At 43.8% G+C, this 18,572-nt stretch overlaps 1 protein-coding gene across 7 annotated transcripts in view; it reads right to left on the reverse strand.

Moving 5' to 3' along the window:
• Window positions 1-18,572, reverse strand: part of LOC140731223 (protein MTSS 1-like) — a 306,022-nt gene that overhangs the window by 267,839 nt on the left and 19,611 nt on the right. For all 7 annotated transcript variants that reach the window (XM_073052740.1, XM_073052720.1, XM_073052731.1 and 4 more), the window contains exons 2-3: window positions 10,362-10,423; window positions 2,784-2,857 (exon numbers count right to left, since the gene is read on the reverse strand). In XM_073052740.1, the coding sequence (XP_072908841.1) occupies window positions 2,784-2,857; window positions 10,362-10,423 (136 nt within the window). The remainder of the gene's footprint in view (window positions 1-2,783; window positions 2,858-10,361; window positions 10,424-18,572) is intronic.

Genomic DNA, 18,572 nt, shown 5'->3' on the forward strand with positions numbered 1-18,572 from the left:
TGGCCTTACCTACAGTAACTTATTTACCTGCCTCACCAAACAGCAATGCAGAGAAGAACCTACATTCAGTTAAGTGTTTTTATGTTGTAGATTCTGACATCTCTTTGAAAAGAATAGGCTTGTCAGCTATGGAAAGATGTTATCTGCCACTCATCACCCCAAAGCTGGATGTTGTCCAAGTTTTCTTGCGAGTTCTATTATTGTAAGAGTTTTTAAAAATAGAACTTTACACTGTGTATCAGTCTGCAAACAAGGCTTTACCGATGCGGACAAAAATAAATGGTCTGAGAACACTTCCATGGACAACAAAAGCTTTAATGAAGTTATTGATTTCTGACAAACATATCCTAGAGAATTAAGTATCTCTCCTAGCACTGAGGGATCATCTCTCCAATGTTCACATGGCAGACAAGGAAAGACCAGTTTTGCCAGAGCCTCTTGATGTCATACTTCACCAAATGCTGCCTTCAGGATGAGGGCATTGACTGTTACTTTGCTTGCAATTCAAGACACATTTAAATCAGGGATGGCAAATTACCAGGAAAGCCCAAGCAAATAAATCACTGGCAACCTCTGGCCCTATTGAATAATTTCCATCACTTTCCTGGTGTCACAGGACAGATTAGCTTGTTATATACCATCCTAGCATGGAGTTTATTTATGGTAGCAACTCAATCGCAACTGCAATTAGTATTTTCTTACTCATAACCAAATGGGGAATACTCTGCATCTCTTGTACATATTACATGGAAAATAAAAAGGCTGGAATCATTGAACAACTGAATAGAAGAGTTAAGAACCCAGTGCTGTAACAGGGATAATAAAGCCAGCCAATTTTTAAACCCTCATCTTTAAAAGATGTCTTATATTTCCTCGTTAGAACTCCAGATCCTGTACAACATAATCAAAACCATTTGACAATTACGTAATTATACACTTCTCTTGATCACACTATTATGCTAAACCACATTGACAACCAAGTCCAATCACCAAGTTACTGATATTATATGACTAGATTAACTAGAAGCAGCAATTCAGATATATTAAAAACATCAACATAAGGGAATTTTACCCTAGCACAGGGGTGTCAAACTCATTTTAGGTCACGGGCCGGATCAGTCGGACGCGTGCGAACGCAGCTTTTGTTGCCTCCGCTTTTTCAGCCTGCTCTCATGTGTCTCAATCTCTGCTATAACTACAAAGTGTTTCACTTTACAAATTCCGTTTCTTATGAAGAAGACTGCCGAGCAAGACTGCCGAATAAACACTAAAGACCCTGAAAACCTGGTACCTGAATAAACACAGCATTAGCCATATCATACGCCATAGGCGCTTCGATTACTGGGGCCAGCTTTAATAGTAATTAGATATTATCTCGCGGGCCGGATTGACATATATGCTAGCATGACAAGCTCATCTCCACATTTTTTTCAATGTCCATTAAAGAAGACCAGATTAAACAGTCGACACAGCTGTCAGAAAATCCAACAAATCTAAAACAATTAAAAAAGGAAGTGTGGTCTATTTTTAAATTAAAAAAACACCAAATCATCAGTTGCACTTACTTCCTGAGAGCTATCATAGTCAATAAATTACTGCGAATTGTTGGAAATAGCTCTGACAAACACAAGCACTAACCATAGAACCCATCTCAAGCTGATTTTGGTGGGGAAGTGTAACTACATTACATTCATAGCCACTTTAATGCCTCTAACCACAAAGTGCTGACAAAATAAATACCAGATACCAATGACATAAGGTCTTTTACCCGCTACACTCTTCAAGTTCCAAAAATCAGTACCACTGATTTTTGTTTTGCCTGCAACTCTTGTTAGGCTGTTCTCTGTTAATTATACAAAGTACAAAGGGGGAAAAGCTTCCCTTAGATTGGTATGAGGAAATGTCATTGAGGAACTTGGTATTATTTCAGACGCAAAGTTAGCTGGAAACTTATCAATAGCAATCTAAAAATCTTTAAATTATTTGAATCACTTTCCAAACAGATGTTGAAGTTGTACAAGACATTGGTGAGGTCTTAGTTGGAGAACTGTCTGCAGTTCTGGTCACCTACCTACAAGAAAGACATCAGTAAAATTGAAAGAGTACAGACAAAAGCTACAATGAGGTTGCTGGGACCTGAGGATCTAAGTTTCAGGTACAGCTTGAATAGGTTATGACTTTATTCCATGGAGCGTAGGAGAATGAGGGGGAATTTGATAGGATACAAAATCATAAAGGCTTTTTATACTGAGTTTGGGTAAGATTAGAACTAGAGGTCATGGGTTAAGAGTGAAAGGTGAAATATTTAAGGGGAACCTGAGGGGTAACTTCTAGAAGAAGCTGCCAACAGAAGTGATGAATGCAGGTTCTACTGCAACATTTAAGGGAAGTTTGGGTAACTACATGGATGGAAGGGGTAAGGAGGGCTATGTTCCAAATGTAGGTCAATAGAGCTAGGCAAAATAACATTTCGGCATGGACTAAATGGGCCGAAAGGTCTTTTTCTGTTCTGTAGATCTCTATGACTCTATAGTCATGTTGTAAAGAAGGTACAAGAAGATATGGAAAAATAGAACAAAGGTTTATATTTATTGTCATCTAAGTTTGTAGTATGCTAAGTCAACAAATGGCGATATCAAATCTTAAAATCCGTCGGTTATACATTGCCTTCTACATGTCAATGTATCTACAGCCTTTGGCCAAATGCAACATTAAAATGCAAGCTAGGTGGAGGACATCGATTTTATGTCCAGTAGAAACTGATGTAGCACAAGCCTACTTACCACGGGTATTCGTAGCCATATCTGCCACTTTCTGAAAGGCATCCAAAAAAGCAGCAGCAGCTACCACAGTGGTCCTGGAATAGAAAAGAAAACCTAAGCATGGACTCCCGACCCAATAAACAAAGCTTCCAGAAAATACAACCCTATAAATAACAACACATATCGTATTCCTGCTCAAAATGTTGGGTATGCTCATTTCCCAAGACAAACAGAATACTTATTACTAAAAAACTTAGACCAGTTCTTATAATTACTATCAACGGGTAAAAGTGAACTGACAAGAAACAATGAAGGAAATGCAAGACCATAAGAAATGTAATTTACATTGAAAAGAAACTCCATGTTCTTCCAACAAAATGTTAAACTTCTTATCTCTAAGAACCACACAAATTAGGAAGCCTGGGTTACCTTTTTTTTAATTGTCATCCAGTGTCATAGATATAAAAGAATGTCTATGATGAACATTATATGTAAATTTCCAAAATTGTAATTGTAGAATAATTTTCAGTAACATGATAAGAATTGCAAACAGATTTACCCTTCATACAACTGCTAAGCAGATTGTTTATTAGAGAACAGGTGGCAGAACAAAAAGACACTGATTCTACAAGTCTAGACTAGAACCAAAGCATAGCACTCAAGTGAAAGGAAAGAACAGCAAGCCATAACACATTTTAATAAACTTTACTATTATATAACAAGCTATTAAACAAAGAAAAAAAAACAAATCAATAAATCTAGTTTTATTCAGTTCTACAACACTTCCTGAAAATTATTTAAAATGGCACTTTTTGACACATCTGAATTTCTAATATTAATACATTGCAGAATTCATTCCTCCAACTCAAGTACATATTGTATATGAGAATATCATCAATATTTCAGAAAGACTGAGCAGAAATTATGTATTAAATTACCATAATTAAAAATTAAGGGTATTCTTCCTTCAGGACATGTGGCAATTATGATTCAGATCAATTTTCTGCAACACAATACAAGTTTAAAGACAAAACACATCTACTCAAGACTGTACAAACAAGAGAAAGATCTGCAGATGCTGGAAATCCAAGCAAAGCACACAAAATGTTGGGAGGATCTCAGGCCAGGAAGCATCTATGGAAAAGAGTATAGCCAACATTTCAGGCCGAGACCCTTCAACAGGACTGAAGAATAAAAGATGAGGAATCAGAGACACAAGGTGGGGAGAGGGGAGGGAGAAACACAAGCTGATAGGTGAAACCGGGAGGGTGAAGTAAAGAGCTGGGAAGTCGATTGGTGAAAGAGATACAGGGCTGGAGAAGAGGTAATCTGATAAAAGGGGGCAGTAGGCCATGGAAGAAAGACAGGGGGATGAGCATCAAAGGAAAATGATTGGCAGATAAGGTGAGAGAGGGAAAAGGGAATGGGGAAATGGTGAAGGGGGGGGCCATTACCTGAACTTTGAGAAATCAATGTTCATGCCATCAGGTTGGAGAATACCTAAACAGACAATAAGGTGTTGCTCCTCCAACCTGAGAGTGATCTCATTACGACAGCAGAGGAGGCAATGGACTGACATGTCGGAATGGGAATGGGGTGGAATTAAAATGTGTGGCCGCGGGAAGATCCTGCATTTTCTTCAAAGGGGCTTCCCTTCCTCCACCATCAATGCTGCTTTCAACCGCGTCTTTACCATTTCGCACACATCTGCCCTCAAACCATCCTCCCACCACCTCACCAGGGACAGGGTTCCTCTTGAAAGCAGATCTTTCACCAGCTTGCTTTCCACAGGGATCACTCCCTACATGACTCCCTTGACTGATCCTCTCCACTGATCTTCCTCCTGACACCTATCCTTGCAACCAGAACAAGTGCTACACCTGCCCCTACAACACTTCCCTCACAACCATTCAGGGCCCAAAACAGTCCTTCCAGGTGAGGCAACACTTCACCTATGAGTCTGATGGTGTCATCTAGATAGATAGATAGATAGATAGATACTTTATTCATCCCCATGGGGAAATTCAACTTTTTTCCAATGTCCCATACACTTGTTGTAGCAAAACTAATAACATACAATACTTAACTCAGTAAAAAAATATGATATGCATCTAAATCACTATCTCAAAAAGCATTAATAATAGCTTTTAAAAAGTTCTTAAGTCCTGGCGGTTGAATTGTAAAGACTAATGGCATTGGGGAGTATTGACCTCTTCATCCTGTCTGAGGAGCATTGCATCGATAGTAACCTGTCGCTGAAACTGCTTCTCTGTCTCTGGATGGTGCTATGTAGAGGATGTTCAGAGTTTTCCATAATTGACCGTAGCCTACTCAGCGCCCTTCGCTCAGCTACCGATGTTAAACTCTCCAGTACTTTGCCCACGACAGAGCCCGCCTTCCTTACCAGCTTATTAAGACGTGAGGCGTCCCTCTTCTTAATGCTTCCTCCCCAACACGCCACCACAAAGAAGAGGGCGCTCTCCACAACTGACCTATAGAACATCTTCAGCATCTCACTACAGACATTGAATGACGCCAACCTTCTAAGGAAGTACAGTCGACTGTACAGATCTACTGTATCCAGTGCTCCTGGTGTGGCCTCCTGTATATTGGTGAGACCCGATGTAGATTGGGAGACTGCTTTGCTGAGCACCTATTCTCTGTCTGACAGAAAAACTGGGATCTCCAGTAGCTACCCATTTTAATTCCACTTTCCATTCCCATTCCGACAAGTCATGTCAGTCCATGGCCTCCTCTACTGTCAGTCTGAGGCCACACTCAGGATGGAAGAGTAGGACCTTATATTCTGTCTCAAAATTCTGATAATGACCCCTCCCCACCTTCACCATTCCCCATTCCATTTTCCCTCTCTCACCTTAGGTCCTTACTTGCCTATCACTTCCCTCTGGTGCCTCTCCCCCTTTTCTTTCTTTCATGGCCTTCTATCCTCTCCTAACAGATTCTCCCTTTTCCAGCTCTGGATCTCTTCCACCAATCAACCTCCCAGCTCTTTACCTCCCCCTCCCGGTTTTACCTATCACCTTGTGTTTCTCCCTCCCCTCCCCTACCTTCTAACTCTGATTCCTGCAACACACACAAAATGCTGGTGGAACACAGCAGGCCAGGCAGCATCTATAAGAAGAAGCACTGGCGATGTTTCGGGCCGAGACCCTTCGTCAGGTCTAACTGAAAGAAAAGATAGTAAGAGATTTGAAAGTAGGAGGGGGAGGGGGAAATGCGAAATGATAGAAGACTGGAGTTGGAAAGGTGATTGGCAAAAGGGATACAGAGCTGGAGAAGGGAAAGGATCATGGGAAGGGAGGCCTAGGGAGAAAGAAAGGGGGAGGGGAGCACCAGAGGGAGATGGAGAACAGGCTGAGTGATGGGCAGAGACAGAACAAAAAGGGGAGGGGGGAAACAAATAAATCAGGGATGGGGTAAGAAGGGGAGGAGGGGCATTAACAGAAGTTAGAGAAGTCAATGTTCATGCCATCAGGTTGGAGGCTACCCAGACAGAATATAAGGTGTTGTTCCTCCAATCTGAGTGTGGCTTCACCTTGACAGTAGAGGCGGCCATGGATAGACATATCAGAATAGGAATGGGATGTGGAATTAAAATGTGTGGCCACTGGGAGATCCTGCTTTCTCTGGCGGACAGAGTGTAGGTGTTCAGCAAAATGGTCTCCCAGTCTGCGTTGGGTGTCACCAATATATAAAAGGCCGCACTGGGAGCACCGGCTGCAGTATACCACACCAGCCGACTCACAGGTGAAGTGTCGCCTCACTTGGAAGGACTGTCTGGGGCCCTGAATGGTGGTGAAGGAGGAAGTGTAAGAGCAGGTGTAGCACTTGTTCCACTTACAAGGATAAGTGCCAGGAGGGAGATTGGTAGGAAGGGATGGGGGGGATGAATGGACAAGGGAGTCGCGTAGGGAGCGATCGCTGCGGAAAGCAGAGAGGGGGGGGAGGGAAAGATGTGCTTGGTAATAGGATCCCGTTGGAGGTGGCAGAAGTTACGGAAAATTATACGTTGGACCCAGAGGCTGGTGGGGTGGTAGGTGAGGACAAGGGGATACCCTATCCCGAGTGGGGTGGCGGGAGGATGGGGTGAGGGTAGACATGCGGGAAATTGGAGAGATGCGTTTGAGAGCAGAGTTGATGATGGAAGAAGGGATGCCCCTTTGTTTAAAAAAGGAAGACATCTCTTTTGTCCTGGAATGAAAAGCCTCATCCTGAGAGCAGAGGCAGCAGAGACGGAGGAATTGCGAAAAGGGAATGGCATTTTTGCAAGAGACAGGGTGGGAAGAGGAATAGTCCAGGTAGCTGTAAGAGTCAGTGGGTTCATAGTAGATATCAGTAGATAAGCCGTCTCCAGAGATGGAGACAGAAAGATCAAGAAAGGGTAGGGAGGTGTCAGAAATGGACCAGGTAAATTTGAGGGCAGGGTGAAAGTTGGAGGCAAAGTTAATGAAGTGAATGAGTGAATGCAGGAGGCAGCGCCAATGCAGTCGTTGATGTAGCGAAGGAAAAGAGGGGGACCGATACCCGTATAGATTTGGAACATGGACAACAAAGCCAACAAAAAGGCAGGCATAGCTGGGACCCATACAGGTGCTCATGGCTACTCCCTTGGTTTGGAGGAAGTGGGAGGAGCCATAGGAGAAATTATTGAGAGTAAGAACTAATTCTGCTAGATGGAGGAGAGTGGTGGTAAAGGGGAATTGGTTAGGTCGGGAATCCAAAATGAAGTGGAGAGCTTTGGGACCTTCCTGGTGGGTGATGGAGGTATATAGGGACTGGATGTCCATGGTGAAAATAAGGCGGTGGGGGCCAGGGAACTTAAAAATCATTGATAAATTTCAAAGCGTGAGAAGTCTCACGAACATAGGTGGGAAGGGATTGAACAAGGGGGGCCAAAACAGTGTCAAGGTATGCAGAAATGAGTTCAGTGGGGCAGGAGGAAGCTGAGACAATGCGTCTACCTGGACAGGCAGGTTTGTGGATCTTGGGTAGGAGGCAGAAACAGGAAGCATGGGGTGTGGGAACTATGAGGTTGGTGGCAGTGGATGGGAGATCCCCAGAGCTGATAAGGTTGGTGATGGTGTGGGAGACAGTGGCCTTGTGCTCCTTAGTGGGATCATGATTGAGGGGTAAATAAAAGGAGGTATCAGAGAGTTGTCGCTGTGCCTCGGCCAGGTAGAGGACAGTACGCCAGACAACAACAGCTCCCCCTTATCAGCGGGTTTTATAGTGAGGTTGGGATTGGTTCGGAGAGTGGAGAGCAGAGCGTTCGGAAGGAATGAGGTTGGAATTGGAACAGTGTATGGTGAAGTTGAGATGGTTGATGTCCTGTCAGCAATTAGCAATAAAGAGATCCAGAGCAGGCAGAAGACCAGACTGGGGTGTCCATGAAGAGGAGGGATGAAGACAGGAGAAGGGGTCATCGGTGGGGGAGGGAAAGTCCTTGCTGAAGAAGTAGGCTTGAAGACAGAGCCGGCGGAAGAAGAGTTCAGCGTCATGGCGTACACAGAACTCGCTGAGGTGTGGGCGAAGGGGGACAAAGGTGAGCCCCTTACTGAGGACAGAGCGCTCTGCCTCAGAGAGTTGAAGGTCAGAGAGAATGGTAAAGACCCAGCACGGATGAGAGATGGGATCAGAGGGGGGCCGGGGGAGGCTGGTGGTGTCAGTGGAGAGGGGAGGGTTGGGATGAGAGGAAGATGGAGCCTCTGAGGGCCCAGGAGTTAATGATGGGATCTGAAGGAGACGGGGTTGCAGAGTGGAGGAAGGGGAAGGGGAGACGGGAGTCACAATAGCAGCACATGAAGACCCAGCCTGGAGTTTAAGGCTGGAGTCACAGTTGGAGGCTACGCAATCGCTTTGAAGGTGTCCATGGTCGTTGGAACCCGTGTTGATAGTGGAGTCCGGGTTTTGAATATGCCCTGGGTTGCTGGGGGAGCCGAGATTGACAGCCGGGGCAGCGATCCAAAGTTCATGCCTGTTGGTGGTGGAGCCAGCAGGTTCTGGGGTATGCAGATGGAAGATTTTGCAATCCTTGCAGGATGTGATAAAGTCAAAGAAACAGCGATTGCACGCATGGATCCAACGGAGGACAGGTCCATTACAAACAGAGAAAAAGGTGTCCCGGAAGCGTGGAAGGGATTGTGATAGGGACTCCAGGTACCTTCTCATGGCAGAGAGTGTCGCCCTCAGAGCTCGATGGGAGAAACAATGGGAGGCAGAGTCAATTAAATGTGAGTAACTCTGATTCCACATCATTTTTCTCTGGTCCTGGTGAAGGGTCTCAGCCCAAAATGTTGACTATACTCTTTTCCATAGATGCTGCTTAGCCTGCCGAGTTCCTCCAGCATTTTGTGTGTTACAGGTAGTCCCCAAGTTACGAACGTCCGACTTACGAACAACTCCTACTTATGAACCGAGAGAACACCGCATGCCATTTTAAGTCATATTGCAACGCCATCCACCATTTTAAGTCGTTGCTGTTGACAGTGTGTTGAGTGTGTACCTTTGTATTTGGCTTAAATTTTTCTTATCAAGATTCACCCTGACCCCTTTTCCGGTCGTTTGGTGGCACAATGAGATCAGCACCGGACTCGAGAATGGAGGTTCCAGAGTTTGATCCAGTGACAGACCGCTCCCGAGCGCGCCAGGTTAATGTTGAGCTCGCAACTCGACCTCATAAAAAAAAAACACTGCCAATTCCAGTTTAAATTCCCATGCGGAATATTGAGGAGGATCAAATACCCAAACCCAGCACAGCCCCTACTTGTCCCATTTAACCTGTCTTAATGCGGTAGACTTTAGGACCTGGGGAAATTCTGTGCGGTGGTCCTTAGGACCCAGCGGAGCTTGGGACCTGCCGCCCGCAGTGTTTCTGTTCCGTTGATGGGAAGCGATCACAATTGAAAATAAGGTGGAAATAATAAAGCCTTTTGAAAGAGGTGAAACTTCAATGGTCATTGGAAAAGCGTTAGGCTAGAGTCGGTCAACAATCGGAACAATTTTTAAGGATAAAGGATAAAATGAGAATAATGGAGCATATGAAAGACCCTGCCCCGATGAAAGCTACAATTATTACTAAGCAATGCAGTGGTTTAATTATTGAAATATGTTTCTTAAGTTTTATATGCATAGAAAGGTAAAATATATACTAAGACAAACTTTTGACTAACTGACACTAAATAATACCGGATGTACTTGTTTCGACTTACGTACAAATCCAACTTAAAAGACGGACTCAGGAACAGAACTCGTTTGCAACCCAGGGACTGCCTTTATTTATGACTGTACTTTGCCCTTGTAACCTTTCTGATCATTGTGTTTATGATAAAGACCACAACCAACTGCCAAAGCATCCTTTGCTACAAGTTACCTTTTGCTGATAATGCGACAGATTCCCATCCTTACAAAATTGGACTTGATGATACCTTGCGAACACCAGAATTACAAATGTACTTTCATTCATTTTATTGGCACATTTATTTCTTCCTGCATCTCAATAAATTTATTCTAAGCAGACATATTATCTTTGAACTACTCATGCAAAACAAAAAAGTTTTTTTTGTAAAATCGGTAACCTACCTTAGTTGGGACTGCAGCTTACCCGCTTTGCTAATAAAGTCTTCCCAGATTGGGTAACTCCCCTAAAGAATAAAAATATTGTTAAACACAACACTCTGTAACAAACACATTTCTAACATAATGTGAACAGGCTACTTTTCTGCATGATCAGAATACTTTGGGGAGAGAAACTATGTGTCAAATTGAAAGCAAACAGTGCAACACTGGTCAGAAGAAAACGGCTTCACTTTTTAAAAACATACAAATAGGCAAGGGAATTTAATGTAAAACTATTGCACCAAATTAGCACAATATCACATTGCTTACATGAAACAGGAATTTATTTTGCAATTGGCCTTCCTACTAACCTGGGAGTAGTGAATACATTTTTAATCTTCCACACGAATGTTGAATACAAGCAATAGTCTCAACATAGCACACAAATACAATTTCGTTTGATAAGAGCAGGGCGAGGTGTAGTTGAAAGGTTTCTACTTAATATATCTTAACTGTAAATAGTTGAAATTACTGTTTAATAAATCTGTATCCCTTACTGTACATTTGGAATAATGTGATTTCAGCAATCAGAAAAATCTGGTAAACACAAAGTACACTGCAGATGCTGGGGTCAAATCAACACGTACAAACACACTGAAGGAACTCAGTAGGTCGGGCAGCATCTGTGAAAACGAGCAGTCGACATTTCAGGTCAATTTCATTGACTTTGCCTCTAACTTTCACCCAGCCCTCAAATTCACTTGGTCTATCTCGGACACTTCTCTCCCCTTTCTCGATCTCTATCTCTGGAGACAGACTGTCCACTGACATCTTCTATAAACCTACGGACTCTCATAACTACCTCGACTATACCTCTTCCCACCCTGCCAAATGTAAGAATGCTATTCCCTATTCCTCCATCTCCACCACATCTGCTCCCATTCCAGGACATCTTTCTTTAAGAATTGTGGTTTCTCCTCTGCCATCATCAATGATGCCCTCACCCGCATCTCCTCCATTTCCCGCACTTCAGCCCATCACCACAACAGGGAACACAACAGGCCCATCCCCTTTGTCCTCACCTACCACCCCACCAGCCTCCAGATCCAGCATATTATCCTCCGCAACTTCCGCCATCTTCAACAGGACCCCACCACTAAGCACATCTTTCCCGCTCTACCCCTCTCCGCTTTTCGCAGGGATCGTTCCCTCCGTGACTGCCTGGTCTACACGTCCCTCCCCACAGATCTCCCACCTGGCACTTATCCCTGCAAGCATAAGTGCTACACCTGTCCCTACACCTCCTCTCTTACCACCATTCAGGACCCCAAAAAGTCCTTCCAGGTGAGCCAAAACTTCACCTGTGAGTCTGCTGGAGTCATCTATTGCATCCGGTGCTCCCGGTGCAGCCTCCTCTACATCAGAGGGACCCAACGCAGATTGGGGGACCGTTTCGTCGAGCACCTCTGCTCCGTCTGCCACAACAGACAGGATCTCCCGGTTGCCACACACTTCAACTCTGCTTCACATTCCCATTCGGATATGTCCATACATGGCCTCCTCTACTGCCATGATGAGGCCAAACTCAGGTTGGAGGAGCAACACCTCATATACCATCTGGGGAGTCTCCAGCCGATTGGTATGAACATCGAATTCTCCAACTTCCAGTAATTCCCTCTGTTGTAATGTGAGTATTATTAAAATTAAGTTAATATTAATCAGGAACCTGTTGGTAGCATGAGGCAGGATCCGGGGTTGGCGGGGTTTTTACTTCCGTTCTTTTTACTCCCAGTATGCATTGTATATAGTTCCTCCACTCATGCCGTACAAGGTACCTGGAAGCCTCTGCACTGTAAATATCATTTGCCGTCCCCGATAAAGATGCTCTTTTGGCCATCAAATTGTCGAATGGTCTCTTTGTAAAGTAGAAGTTACTACAACCCCCCTTCTCTTCCCCCATCCCACTTTCACTCTGCCTCCTCTTCCAGCTGCCTATCACCTCTCTCATGATTCTGTCTTCTTCTACTACCCACAGTGCTTTCCCCTTACATTCCTTCTTCACCTTTCCTGCCTATCCCCTCCCTGCTTCCCCTCCCCCACCCCTTGATCTTTCCTCTGATTGGTTTTTCACCTGGCATCTACCAGCCTTCTCCTTCCCACCCTCCCCCCACCTTCTTTATGGGGCCCCTGCCCCCTCCTTCTTCAGTCCAGAGAAATCTGGTGGTGTTAAATCAGCAATTAGATATATCTGGTGGTGTTAATGAAGTGATTCACTATGATAACAGTATATTCTGCTATAACATTCATGTCCATACCTGAAATCTCTCTAAATTTGCCTCCGAGATTCATAAATTACAAAATTACCAAGAAAGGAACCTTAGATTAAATAGGAACAAAAACTTCATAATGCAACCAAAATGGTATCCAAGATATGTCTGACTCTGGCAGTAAGGGGTCAGGAAATGTACAATGAGTCAAAAAACCTGTATTTCACAGTGCATCCATGTACATTGTTACTAATGTTGCAGCTGTCCACAAGCATAGCTGGGGTCTGTAGTCAAGAGGGTCTTCACAGTCAGCTGAATGAAATAGATCTACCGGTAATCATACTTGGAAACTGTTGTCAGAGCCATAACAGCACAGACAGATTGATTAATGGCACTGGTCCAGAAAATAAATTCTGTATCATATAGTTGACCAGTACCTGCTGCACGTGGCAAGTGTCTATCAATTGCTTCTGCTTTATGTGTACTTTTGCCAACCAGAATGTGTAAGTTTGCTGATAAGTTCCAGTCCCAAGTGTCAAGGGACCTTGCATAGCTAATATCAATACAAAATCCCGATTCAAGAAAGTTTTAAAAAAAATTGACAGTCATCTGAGTTATGGATCCTAGCTTGGCCAACAGTGAACTCTGCCATTACCAACAATGTTTCAGGATCTCTTGGATGTCTCCACCATTCAGCAACATTTAATAGCAATTAAAGATTTAGGAAACAAATTTTAACAAATCTATTATTACATTTAAGCAAATTAAACACTTATAACATTTACATTCTCAATTCAACAAATCAAAGTGTGCACTGCAGTTGTTTGAGGCCACTGAAATAAAGGGGCTTGTTAACTGTGCACCGAGTTCTCCAATGTTCAGCTTCTTTATAAGCCAACATCAGGTAAAAGCCCAAAAGAAAGGAGCCAATAATATCAAGACTTCTGCCTTAACGTGAGAATCCAGTCTTGGTGGAAAATTCACAAAAATGTTGCCAGCAAATTCTGTCCAATGTGCTGCAAAGGAAATTGTTGGAGGAAAGTTGAACAAGTTAACCAGCACACACAGAGACAAAAGGGATTTGCCAGTTTCAGGAGGAGTCTACACATCAACACTGAGAGGTGGGGGGGGGGGGGGGTTGCTGGTGGTGTAAAGAGGAAAGATAGCCAGCATTAGTGTTGGGGAGGAGTGGGAAAGGAGCTGATAGGTGAGAAGTAGAACAAAATGGAGAGCAGAATGTAAAAGGTGAACAGAGGAGGAGAGAACCTAGCACAACTGCTGAATGGGGCAGGACCTGTCTCCCTTTTAGACCAGTGAGTCTTACTTCAGTGGTTGGTAAGTTGATGGAAAAGATCCTGAGGCAGGATTTATGAACATTTGGAGAGGCATAATATGATTAGAAATAGTCAGCATGGCTTTGTCAAGTGCCTTATGAGCCTGATTGAATTTTTTGAGGATGTGACTAAACATGTTGATGAAGGAAGAGCAGTAGATTTCAGCACGGCATTTAATAAGATACCCCATGCAAGGCTTATTGAGAAAGTAAGGAGGCATGAGATCCAAGGGGACATTGCTTTGTGTATCCAGAATTGGCTTGTCCACAGAAGGCAAAGAGTGGTTGTAGACGGGTCAAATTCTGCATGGAGGTCGGTCACCAGCGGTGTGCCTCAGATCTGTTCTGGGACCCCTTCTCTTTGTTGTTTTTATAAATGACCTGGATGAGAAAGTGGAGGGATGGGTTAGTAAATTTGCTGATGACACAAAGGTTGGGGTGTTGTGGATAGTGTGGAGGGCTGTCAGAGGTTACAGCAGGACATTGGTAGGATGCAAAAACTGGGCAGAGAAGTGGCAGATGGAGTTCGACTCAGATAAGTGTCAGGTGGATCATTTTGGTAAGTCAAATATGATGGCAGAATATAGTATTAATGGTAAGACTCTTGGTAGTGTGGAGGATCATGGGGTCCAAGTCCATAGGACACTCAAAGCTGCTGTGTAGGTTGACTCTTTGGTTAAGAAGGCACACAGTGCATTGGCCTTCATCAATCGTGGGATTGAGTTCAAAAGCCAAGAGGTAATGTTGCAGCTATATAGGACCCTGGTCAGACCCCACTTGGAGTACTGTGCTCAGTTCCGGTTGCCTCACTACAGGAAGGATGTGGAAACCATAGAAAGGGTGCAGAGGAGATTTACAAGGACGTTTCCTGGATTGTGGAGCATGCCTTATGAGAATAGGTTGAGTGAACTCAGCCTTTTCTCCTTGGAGCGGCGGAGGATGAGAGGTGACCCGATAGAGGTGTACAAGATGATGAGAGGCATTGACCATGTGGATAGCCAGAGGTTTTTTCCCAGGGCTGAAATGGCTAACATGAGAGGGTACAGTTTTAAGGAGCTTGGAAGTAGGTACAGAGATGTCAGGGGTAAGTTGTTGTTGTTTTTTTTTACGCAGAGCGGTGTATGCGTAGAATGGGGTGCCAGCGATGGTGGTGGAGGCAGATACGATAGGGTCTTTTAACAGACTCTTGGATAGGTACATGGAGCTTAGAAAAATAGAGGGCTATGGGTAATTTCTAAATTAAGTACATGTTCGGCACACCATTGTGGGTCGAAGGGCCTGTATTGTGCTGTAGGTTTTCTATGTTTCTCTGCTGGAAATACAAAGCAACACACACAAAACACTGGAGGAACTCAGATCAGGCAACATGTATTTTAATTTAATTTGCTTTGCTCAGCATAACTTTCATTTCCAGTGTTACGTACCCGTGATACGTGACAGTGGTACCCTTGTCAAGTGACTGGGGTTGAAGTTATACTGGACTTGAGGTAATGGTCTTGTGATGGTGGAGTGACGTCATTTTCCCGCCAGTAGAGGTCATGTGACAGGTTTTTTTTTTTTTACAGGTTATAAAAGGAAGACCCACCCTGTGGGGTGGGGCAGTTCGTGGCTGGATTTGCCAAGCTGACTTCTTGCCACTGCGTGATTTAATGTGATGACGCAGTTTAGTTGGAAAATGAAGTTTTATCTAATGCCTAAAGTTTAAAAGGTCATTGCCAGCAGTTTCTTTACAATACTGTTAGTGGAGAGTGAAGATAGAAGTTCGGGAGTTAAACATTGAGGAGAAACGAATTTTGACGGTGGAATGGTTTCGACCTTATGTGATCCTCATTTGGAAGGATTTCGTTGACTGTTCTCATGTTAATCTCTGCTGGGATAGCAGGAGATTGAGGACAGAGTGTGGAAGAAGAGGTCAGTGCCTTTAAACCGTTACGTTTGTTTTCAGTGTTTGTTTTCAGTGTTTAATAAACGTGTTATTTGTTATAAAAACCCTTGCCTAACTCGCATATATTTATTGTTGCCTGAATACGTAACACCAGATACACTTACATTTACATTTCTTTCCCTCACAGATATCAGGTATCAGAACACTTCCATCAAAATATAGACATCACAACATCCTATACAAAAGCCCTTATCAGTATAGCAGAGAGGTTTCCATCTATATACTGCAGAAAACCATTTGTTTTTAAGTGTACCATGCATGTCAAAAAGTCCAAAGGAATGTATTCCATGATTAATTTATGCCAACCAAGAAGTCCAGGGGCCTTATCGGATATCCAACAAAGTAAAATGTTCTACCTCGCACAAAAAGGCAGGATGTTAAAAAGTTTTTTCTGATGTGCATTAATAATACGACTGCTGGGTAAGCCTAAGAGAAAAGACACTGGGTCCAGTTCAAGCTCCATCTTCAGAATCTTTTCCATTTCACCCAAAATATCACTCCAGTATGCTTGAAGTTTGGGACAAGTCCAAAAACAGTGGGTGAAAGTTCCAGTATTTACATTTAGAACACATTGGAGAAACCCATCTTAAATTTCAAGAGACAATCTATGCGGGTCAAATGGGCTCTATGCAGAATTTTGAGCTGCAATGCTTTAGTTCTATTATAAACTGAAATCTTCTTTGCATTATCACAAATACTTCCCATGTTTCAGCTGTAATTTCTACTCCCAGCTCTTCCTCCCAGACCCTTCCCAGCTGCTCAGCCTCTCCACAAGAACATTCCCTCAGGATGCTGTAAAAAGTACTAATGGAGACTTCACCCTTAGAATGAAACACCCTCTTTTCTATGTCAGAACTATAAAAATCAACAATGATGTTTTTTCTGTACATAATCCCTTATCTGAAAGAAACAAAAAAGATCCTTGTTGGGTATGTTTAATTATTGTACGATTTGACTAAAAGACATCATCGTTCCTTCATCAAACAAATCTCCTGGATGGAAAATACCCTCAGAAATCCAAAGTTTAAATCCAGAATCCATTATGCCAGGCTGAAAATCTAGACTGCCGGTTATTGGAGTGAAGGGTGATATTTTCACTGCATTGCCCACAATTAATAATTCCAAGATAGCGGCGTGACACAGCTTGCAGCGGCCACTCCAGAGCTGATTATCTGTTATTTGTGAAGTGGGGTGCCGTGTGCAATCATAATCAATTGAAAACGGACGTGGGAGCACGGAGGAACATCGGGAAATCTCCAAGAAGACCTTCTTTGTTGCTGCTACTGCTGTGAGGTCCGGGACTCTGCCGGGAAGAACAGGCCCCCAGTCCTCGGGGTCACGTTGCCGATGGCCGTTGGCAAGGCCGTCTTAATACGCCCAGCAGAGGATGGTGCTCGGAGAAGCTGTGCCGGAGGGGATGGTCGTCAGCTCATAAGTTCGATGGACTTGGAGTCTGCTGCAGTCAGGTCGCTTTCGGTCACTTTCAGCTGCGAGGCTGGGTTCGATGGAGCTTTCATTGTGTGCTGTGTCTGCGAGGCTGAGTCAGGCAGCGCCGTGGAAGTCCATAGCGGGGGTATTCCCTTATGCCGCCGGCATGGGATGGCGAGTCTGTCGGGACTCTGGGGACTTGTGGAAACTGTGTGGTGATTTCTTTAGAACTTATAGTCCTTTAACATCTTTGGACTATTTTTACTGTGCCCATGGTCGGTTTTTTTTTAATCAATTATGCTTTTTATCAGTGTATACTTCTATCATGTCCCCTCTCATCTTCCTCCTCTCCAAAGAGTAAAGCCCTAGCTCCCTTAATCTCTGATCATAATCCATACTCTCTAAACCAGGCAGCATCCTGGTAGATCTCCTCTGTACCCTTTCCAATGCTTCCACATCCTTCCTATACTGAGGCGACCAGAACTGGACACAGTACTCCAAGTGTGGCCTAATTAGAGTTTTATAGAGCTGCATCATTACATCGCATCTCTAAAACTCTATCCCTCGACTTATGAAAGCTAACGTAAAGCTACTTACGTAAGCTTTCTTAACTACCCTATCTACCTGTGAGGCAACTTTCAGGTATCTGTGGACATGTACCCCCAGATCCCTCTGCTCCTCCACACTACCAAGTATCCTGCCATTTACTTTGTACTCTGCCTTGGAGTTTGTCCTTCCAAAGTGTACCACCTCACACTTCTCAGGGTTGAACTCCATCTGCCACTTTTCAGTCCACTTCTGCATCCTATCAATGTCTCTCTGCCATCTTCGACAATCCTCTACACTATCTACAACACCACCAACCTTTGCGTCATCTGCAAACTTGCCAACCTACCCTTCTACCCCCACATCCAGGTCGTTAATAAAAATCACAAAAAGTAGAGGTCCCAGAACAGATCCTTGTGGGACACCACTAGTCACAACCCTCCAATCTGAATGTACTCCCTCCACCACGACCCTCTGCCTTCTGCAGGCAAGCCAATTCTGAATCCACCTGGACAAACTTCCCTGGATCCCATGCCTTCTAACTTTCTGAATAAGCCTACCGTGTGGAACCTTGTCAAATGACTTACTAAAATCCGTGTAGATCACATCCACTGCACTACCCTCATATATATGCCTGGTCACCTCCTCAAAGAACTTTATCAGGCTTGTTAGGCACGATCTGCCCTTCACAAAGCCATGCTGACTATCCCTGATCA

This window comes from Hemitrygon akajei, chromosome 1 (assembly GCF_048418815.1).
Source record: "Hemitrygon akajei chromosome 1, sHemAka1.3, whole genome shotgun sequence".
NCBI lineage: Eukaryota > Metazoa > Chordata > Chondrichthyes > Myliobatiformes > Dasyatidae > Hemitrygon > Hemitrygon akajei.